This window comes from Tupaia chinensis, unplaced genomic scaffold (assembly GCF_000334495.1).
Source record: "Tupaia chinensis unplaced genomic scaffold, TupChi_1.0 Scaffold143747_1, whole genome shotgun sequence".
Taxonomy (NCBI): domain Eukaryota; kingdom Metazoa; phylum Chordata; class Mammalia; order Scandentia; family Tupaiidae; genus Tupaia; species Tupaia belangeri.
In genome coordinates, this window is record NW_006203596.1 from 53,093 (window position 1) to 61,923 (window position 8,831).

An 8,831-nucleotide genomic window follows, 5' to 3' on the forward strand; every position below is an offset into this window, starting at 1 on the left:
TGTAAAATGAGGTAGTGATTGACTCTGTTGCAAAATTATTGGGATTTTTTTTTTTTAATTTGCTTGAGTGATTGTTAGCTTTGCCACAAAGAGAAAGGAAGAAACACACCCCAGTGGGGCATGATGACATCACAGACCCTTCTCCATTTCTCTATCCTGTCGGGATGAACATACACGCACATAGTCCCAGAGTGTTTCTAAGCCTCTGGGGTCTGGGATTCAACCTGCCTACTTGGCTATGTGGGATCCAGCTCCTTTAACTGCTAAGTCACAAGCCCAGCCCAAAAGACTAATCCTCATGTGTTTATAATGTCTGTCATAATCTGCTTATAGGTATTTGGAGACTTAACATGGGATCCCTTTAATTTTCAGATGAATATGCCCTAGTTTTTTACAACATCAATGGTGTTTCAGTTGCCCAGTGAGGTAAAACAAAGCACAGGAAAAGGTAAGGAAGTTACATACATCATAGACTACTGAAAAGATGCCTAGTAAGAAAATGAAAATCTAACAAAGTTGGAACAAAGGATGAAACAAAAAGAATTCTGAAGCTCTCCATGTGGGTTGTATAGCTGTGTCTAATAGGTGAATATTTTGATGGTCATAAAGACTTTGTTAAGTTCTTTAAAATAGCTTCAAATAATTTACAGATATATAGGTGGCTTTTATAAATCTCTCATTTTCATTTTATAAATTGACAGATAATTAAATATACATGCATATATGTTTGTACACATGCATATATGTGCATATGTGTGTGCATGCAAACGTATGTATGTTTTTATGTCAATATGTCTATGTATCAAACTTTACATACTCACACTTATTTATTTATTTATTTATTGTTTTGTTTTAAATTTCAGGTGGGAAACTATTTCTTTGAACAAATTCAAACTCTATATCAAACCTGGGAGAGAACCATGAACCACCTCACATCCTGAAGTCTTCAATCTATAAATTTTTGCCAGATTTTCTTTCTTTATTAGCCCATTAAATGCTTTTATTTTGCATCTGAGTCTGTGATTTTTGTTTTCTTCAAGTATTCCATCAATAGATTTCATTCCATAAAATGCTAGGCTTTGTTTATTACCAACTTGAATAATTTACTTCATTGCTGTAAATCCTGAATTCAAAATTTAGACATTCCACATGCAAAATTAGAATCTTCTAAAATCCAGAGAAAGAGGAGAAGTAAGGAGAAAAAGAGACTACGTGAAAGTCATAAAGGACTTTATTTGAACTCAAGGAAACAAACACATAAGGCACAGCAAAATATATAAACTCTTCTCAATGAAGTATTATCAAAAAGTAGGAAAAAATGGAAAAGACTGATAAATTAAGGGATGAATTTATGAGATCATATATGAGAGCTCATCAAACTGTTCATGGAAAATGTGTATAATAAAGAAAATTATGCACATACTTTAAATTTTTTGACATCAAACTTTGATTTCATTTTTCCATGAACTTCTTGAAGTCTCCTTGCATACGATCAAGAGAACAATTCAAGAACAATTTTTTAAAGTTATTTTATTGTTTTGAGCATATCACTAATTACTGAAAGTAATATTTAATATCTACTCTTAGACTCTACTGGTATTCAACAAATTAAAAGTCTTAAGTGGTTTAATATAACTACACTTATTTATTACTGTAATCTAATGTGTGCCACTTATAGTGCATAAATTACAACTGGGCCTTTCATAAGTATGTTTATTAATTGGTTTATTGTAGATGAACTGCTAATCCATCCATGTTGGAGCGCATAAGTACATTTCAACGTGTTAAGAATTTCTTTATACCTCCAAAGCCTGGCATGTAAGACACCAGTACTCACATATTTTAAAAAGCACTCCAGGCTCTAGGGATAAACTTCTGTTCAAGGAAAATGGGACTTTTATAGTATAGCTTTGTCATAAAACTTCAAGGAAAATGAGGAAAGTTTATTTTGTGGTATATAATATCGCTTTGTGAAAAACTTCTTTCTTCCCTTTTAAATTCTCTTTTGCCTAATTAATTCATTGTTTCTTAGTCCTCATTTTATTTATGTGTTCAGTAGTTAGCCTGATCATATAATAAAATTTCTCCTAAAATTGTAAGCGAGCAAAGAGGACATGGTGAAGTCAGCTACTTGCTATATTTCAAGGTACAGAAAAATATCTTGGATTTAGTATTTATATTTGCAAAATTACTCAGTTTTGCAGTGAGAATGACAAGTAACAAGTAACTGACATCAAAATACTAGTTTTTCCTTCTCCTTCTCCTTCTCCTTCTCCTTCTCTTTCTCTCTGGTGAGTGTATGGTCCTCTGGGAAAGAAGGAAGAAAAGAAGAAAAAGAAAGAGAAAGAAAGAAAGAGGGAAAGAAAGAGAAAGAAAAGAAGGGAGGAGGAAGAAAGAGAAAGAATAGGAAGGAGCTGTTGACTAAAACAACTTTGTTATTTACCTTTTTCTTTGAAATCTTCCCCCATTTCTTTCTGTTTTTTTCTTGTCAGAAAATGCATGGACTAGTCAAATAAAAAGAGAAAGAGAGGGAGAGAGGAAGAAAGAAAGCACCCTCCCATGGGGTATGGTCATGCCACAATCCCTTTTCCTCCATTTCTCCATCTTGTCAAAATTTGGGGCATGCAGCCACACATGTCTGGTGTGCTTTTTAAGCCACAAGATCGGGATTTGAGCTGAAGTCAGCCATGTGGGATCAACTTCCTATGCATAGCACATAACCACTGCTCAATGAGCTGGTCCTCCCATTTCAATTTTTAAAGAATACCAGAGTCATTTTCTTGGTCCAAATTTTAATAAAAAATTAGACACAATGAACATTATAATTTAAGAGTGTTGGGTAGGAAATGCCAAATTTTGGTGCCATGCTGGGTGTGTGTGTGTGTGTGTGTTTAACAAGAGGTCTTTAGTAAACCTGATCACGGTGAGTCTTTCATGGAAGATGTTCCACTCTGAGGCTCCTGTTACAAAACATCACAAGATACTCTGTGTCCTCCCTTCTCCCTCTATGCAAAAGTAGTTTGGACAATGGGAAAACTCACTCTTTCTGCTGTGTTCCTGTATAATAGCCACACTTTATTTTCTTGCATTTCAAAACAAATTATGTGTAGATTTCATCAGTAGCTGAAACACTTGATGCTAATGCCCTCCCGTCTACCTTCTGGAAATCTCATTCTCTTTGCGCTCCTCCTCACTCTATTAATTTTGTCTTTTCCCTTCTCTTTAGCCTAATTTTTTTTTTTAACATTTCATCTTCCGTTGTTATATGAAGACTTTATTTTTTTTAAGTGCATGTATTTATTTCTTCCTTCCATGAAAGGGAGAGACAGAGAGAGAAGAGAGAAGGGAAGTGGGTAACCCCGACAGGGTCCCCACACTGATTCACCCCCAGCCATGACAACGCAGATTAAGAACACACACATGCCCAGCATGCACAGGGCAACCCTGAGATAAAACCTAGGACCTTCCCCAGTGGGCCCACCATCCAGAGATCCAGAGCACTGCATTACTGCTGTGCCACCAGCTGGCCCCAAAGGCTTGAATTTTTTCCATAATATACACATTTTCCTTCTTACTTTCTGGACATTTAATATTACCCTTTTTGACTCTACTTTCTTTTCCCAAACATTGAACAATTATTTCCCAATTCTCTTGCAAGCTTTCTTCTTTTATCAATAATGACACTAACAATTCTGTCATTTGAGTTAGAATTTGTACTTTTATGATTCTCCAGCATATGCCTCTATACCTACATTTCGGCCCCAGTTAGCTTCCTAATGTTCTTTAGCTGAACGCCCCACAGGTGCCTCAGTAGTGTCCATAACTGACTGCAAACCAGCTTCCTCAACCTAAGTCCCACCTCACTGTGGGAGATATCACCAGTCACCTAGGTGTCCACCTCGGGTCCTCTCCCCTCTCACCTCACATTCTCATTAACTGTTGATAATTAACTAGCAATCTGCTTCCTGAAGGACTCTTGAATCCTCTTGCTCTTACCGGTGCAGCCTTAGTTCAGATCACCAGTCTCGAATGTCTATCATTGCCAACACTCTTCTAGGTACTTGGGATATATGAATAAATTTAAATAATAAAATGGCCACCCTGTAGTGCTTACATTCAAACGCGGGAGACAATACATGTAATACAATCAAACAATACATACAGACGTAGCAATCAACACAATAGACAAGCAGAGGGGACCAGCAGTTAGCGTAATGGCTATGTCGCTGGACTCCCACGTAGTCGACCGCAGTTCGCGTCCTGGACCCGGTGGCTTAAACTCACGCCGGGCGCGTGTGCATGCGTGCCCAAGATCCCGAGAGGAGAATGGAGGAGAAAGGATTGCGGCGTGGCCATCCCCCTGGGGGGTGATTTCTCACTTTCTGCCTCTCTGTCTGGCGAGTGCACGAGTCCTATAGCGTAAACCTGAAACAGCTCAAAAAAAAAAAAAAAAAAAGACAGAGTACAGGAAATTAGACTGACTTGTGCTATGGGAAATGTGCAATGTAGAGAGGGTAAGATGATCTAGAAGGCTTGGAAGATGCAAGAGGGGAAAGACTAAACACTAAACATAAGGTTTGGGGTTGATCTCATTGAGGCTGTGGTATTTGAACAAAGACTTGAATAGGAGAGAGCCACAAAGATAGCTGGGGAATGGGGAGTGGGGGAGAGGCCCGTAAGATGGAAGCCTGCCTTGTCTGTTCAAGGAACAGTAATTAAGTCAGTGCAGGCAGAGCACACAGGAGAGGTATGGTGAGAGCGGCCATAACCAGGAGACGGGATAGGGAACTGAAGTCAGGGTTAGGGCTTTAGCTTCACTCTGAGCAAAATGAGGAGCTATTGCGGGGCGGTGGACAGAGGAGTGACCCGATCTGGTTACGTTTTGAAATGGCCGCCTGGTGCTGCGTTGAGAATAGGCTGGAGGACTACAGAAGGGTGGACCTGGGGGGGCGGCTACAGCAATCCAGGAAAAGGTGACAGTGACGTGGACCAGGCTGTCCGGGAGAGCCTGTGAGCAGGGGTCAGGTTCTACGCATACTTCGAAGGTACGACTCATAGGAGTTCCGGATGAACTGGACATCCGCAAGGACATGCAGTGTGCTCAGAGACTGTTCTCAGGCTGTGGGCCTGAGCTCCTGGAAAGTAGAACTGCCACCACCTCACCGGGCGTGACTGAAGTAGGTTTCAGGTAGATTAGGAATTCATTTTTGAACTTTTGACTTTACATACTCTAGTGGAGATATCAAGTTGGAAGTTGAATAATCAGTACATGAATTTTGGAGAGGGCTGTGAGTTAAAAATATACATTTGGGGGCCCGGCAGGTGGCATGGTGGTTAAGTTGTTAGGCTCCCATACGACTGACTATGGTTCAAGTCCTGGACCTGACAGCTTACTTTTTCATTTTCTCTCTCTCTCTCTCTCTCTTCCTCTCTGATCAAATTAAAATAAATAAATAATAGCCCCCCCCCCCCGGTCTGGTCAAATTTTAAAAAGATAAGTAATAAAAACGAATAAAATTAAGCAAAGAAATCATATATATATATATATATATATACACATTTGGCATGATGATTAAAGCACTAGATTCCCATATGAACCAACCAAGGCTCAAGTCCCAGACCCAGTGGCTTGAAAAATCACACCAGACGTGTCTGCGTGCATACCCAAAATCCTGAGAGGAGACTGGAGGAGAAGGGATTATGGCATGGTCATTCTGCCAGGTGATGCTTTATCACTTTCCCTGTCTCTGTCTCTGTCTCTTCCAATGAGTACATACACCCTATGGGAAAAAAAATTCTTAAATATATATATATATATCCATATAAATATACATACACACACACACACACATATATATATATAATATATATACTGCTAGCACATAGCCTGCAGGATGGGAAGAGATCACTCAGACTTGAGTTTACACAAGAAAGAGAAGCGAAGACTTCGCCGTGAGACTAGGACATTACGTGGTGGGGGGATGGACTGAGGAGGTCTCCTGGACCCGAGCGAAGAGTTGTATGAAGGAAAAGGAAGCGGTCCGCAGCGTCGGCTGCTGCTGAGTGGTCAGGTAAAGTGAGAACTGAAAGCTGACCGTCTACTTTCCTAGGCAGGAAGAAAAAACAATTCCTTTCATTTGTCCCACGAGGACATCACCTCCCAAAGTAAATCACATTAGCTCTTCCCGAGCCTTCAGCACAAGTACACTAGAAAAGCCACATTTTTCTTGGGTATCGTCTCCTTGAACTTTCTAGGAGCCTGGGTTTTTATTTTCATTCGATTTTTTAACATGGACAGTGGTGTTTCACCTACGCCAGTGTGATCAGAATCTCTGCACCAGCGGTTCTCAGACGTGTGCTGCTAAAGGTGTTCTGGGTCATCATTTTCTAGTCCTTTCCTCTTTTGTCCTGTATCACCATCCTAAAAACTGTGGTGACTTTTGTTGTTTTTCTTTCCAAACTGTCAATCCCAGGCATGTCATTTTGGGAGGGGGCCAGTACAAAACCCTGGATGACACGAATAACCCATTTTTCACAGTAATGCTCGTTATGCCTTCGTAGGAACTTACCCAATGTTTGCTCTGCGTCAGTCACTATGTTTAACCATTTAAATACGTTACTTTGATTAATCCCACAAGCTCAGAGAGTATTATTAGCATTACTCACATTTGTAAACAAAGAAGGAGAAGCTCAGCGAATTTATGAACTCATCCAAGGTCGCTCATCTGATAAGCGGTAGAACCAGCATCCAAACCCGGGCCGTGAGGCTCCAGGGCCTTTGCTCCACTCTGTAACTGCTTTGCCAGGAGAGGAAATTTCACACACGAGCCAAATTCTCAGTGTAGTCATGTTGAAAAACCAGCTGAGTAATGGTAGTTTCCCAATAGCTACAGCAAAAGCACGACTCTGTTCATGGGAAGGGGATTTGTATTTCCCTGCAACTTCTCCCAGCCCAGGGTGTTCACTCCCAGTCACACTGCCTGGAAGACGACAACTGCCTCCACTGGCCGAAAGTTTCTGGAAATATTTATAACTTGCTGTGACAACTTTAATGCCAAATCAAGCGCAGCTACAGTCCCCTTACCATGTCCCCTAACACAGATTCTTTTTTTTTTTTGAGAAGTTTTTGCTCTAGTGCGCGTGTGCTCACCAGAGAGACAGAGAGACAGAAAGAGAGAAATCACCCCCCAGGGGGGATGGTCACGCCGCAATCCCTTCTCCTCCATTCTCCTTTTGGGACCTTGGGCACGCACGCACACGCGCCTGGCGTGAGTTTAAGCCACCGGGTCCGGGACTCGAACTGCAGTCAACTACATGGGAGTCCAGGGAAATAACCATTTCGCTCACTGCTGGTCCCCCATAACACAGATACTGAACAGAGCTCAGTGAGCTAGCTACTCCTGAGCCAGTCTGCCACAGACAGTATGCCTTTGGGTCTTCACACCAAGAGAGCCAGAAGGGAGAAGCAGGGGAGCATTGCTCAGCATCAGGGAGAAAGAGCTGCCTGCTGAGGCTGCCCCGCTCAGAACGCTTGTGAAGAACAGGTTCTGCAGGGGGAGGACAAGTTCCCATTTGTTCCGTGACTCACAAGAATTTCCTGGCAAGTATCCCCTAAATCCTTTAGCCTATGACTGAAAAGAAACCCTGATTGTTATGCAAAGTGAGAACAGTGGAAGGTTGCAAAATAAGACTCTTTCCAGAAGTTTTATAGGGTTCATTTATTTACTTAGTCTATGAGAGAGAGACAGTGAGAGACAAAGGGAGAGAAAGAAAGGCTCCCAGGCTGGGTCCTCAGGCCACTAGCCATACCCAGACCCCGCCGTCCCTGTCATGCCCAGAGTGGTGGCAGGGAGGCAGACTCAGACCCTTGCATGCCGGTCCAGTTGTATCACCTCCGTTTCACCACCTGGTCCTTATATTTTCTGAATATTTAAAATTATAAAATACTACCTAAGACTTTATACTTTAGAGAAAGTGAGCCAGATATGCTGAGAAAAATGTAGAACAGAAGTCATATTCTGAAATTGACTTTAGAACACAGAATATATTTTCACTAAGCTAGGAAGCATCTTTTATTTTCTATTTACTTTTTATGAGAATATATTACCTATTTACCTTGTGCAAGTATTTTTTTTATCATAGATACAGTATTTGGATAGATAATGTTATCTTACGTTAAATATATAAATATTTATTGGAAATAAAAGCTCACAGTATCTATGAGAAACATTATATCTATATATTCATGAGCCATACAGACTCAAATTTCTGTCTTATTTTGATCAACACGGAGCTCATTCTTTAATTCTGTAAAGGAAATTGCTGCTCTCTTGAAAAAAATCCAATAAAAGGCATCCCAGATGCATGCTTCTTTCTTTTTTAAGTTGCTCATTTGTGTCCTCCATGAGCTAGAGACAGACAGAGAGACAGCACTCCCTAGTGGGTCAGCCCCATTGAGAATCATGTTTTGATGCTAGACCACTGTCTGGCCCCCTCAGTGCATTCTCTACTAGGGCAATGGGCTTCAAGTTAGGAGCCCTGAGTTAGATTTTGTTTAAGACTCTTGTTGTAGTAATCGTAAGGAGGCTTTATCCTAACATTTCAAACTTTATAGTTGTGATGAAATACACCTCTGCTTTATAGAATGAAGAAATGGGCATGGGAAAACATGTAACTAGATACTGGAGATTTCCCACAGGCTGAAATAGGATGCCTGATGAGTTCACGTAACATAACCCTCTGCGCTATCCACACACCCTTGATAAATGCTACCCTTTCTTTCTAGTGAACAGTGACATCTTCCCCGGTAAAGGGGCCTTCCCCATGCCATG

At 40.9% G+C, this 8,831-nt stretch overlaps 1 protein-coding gene across 1 annotated transcript in view; it reads left to right on the forward strand.

Annotated features, from left to right (window-relative positions):
* The window catches only part of LOC102476857 (ovostatin homolog 2), a gene marked incomplete at its 5' end in the record, with an annotated part of 53,137 nt that extends 52,153 nt beyond the window's left edge, over nucleotides 1–984 (forward strand). Inside the window, 2 exons of the mRNA XM_006164869.2 lie at nucleotides 373–448; nucleotides 864–984. Coding sequence (XP_006164931.1) covers nucleotides 373–425 — 53 coding nt within the window. The remainder of the gene's footprint in view (nucleotides 1–372; nucleotides 449–863) is intronic.
* Between the last annotated feature and the right edge of the window lie 7,847 nt (nucleotides 985–8,831).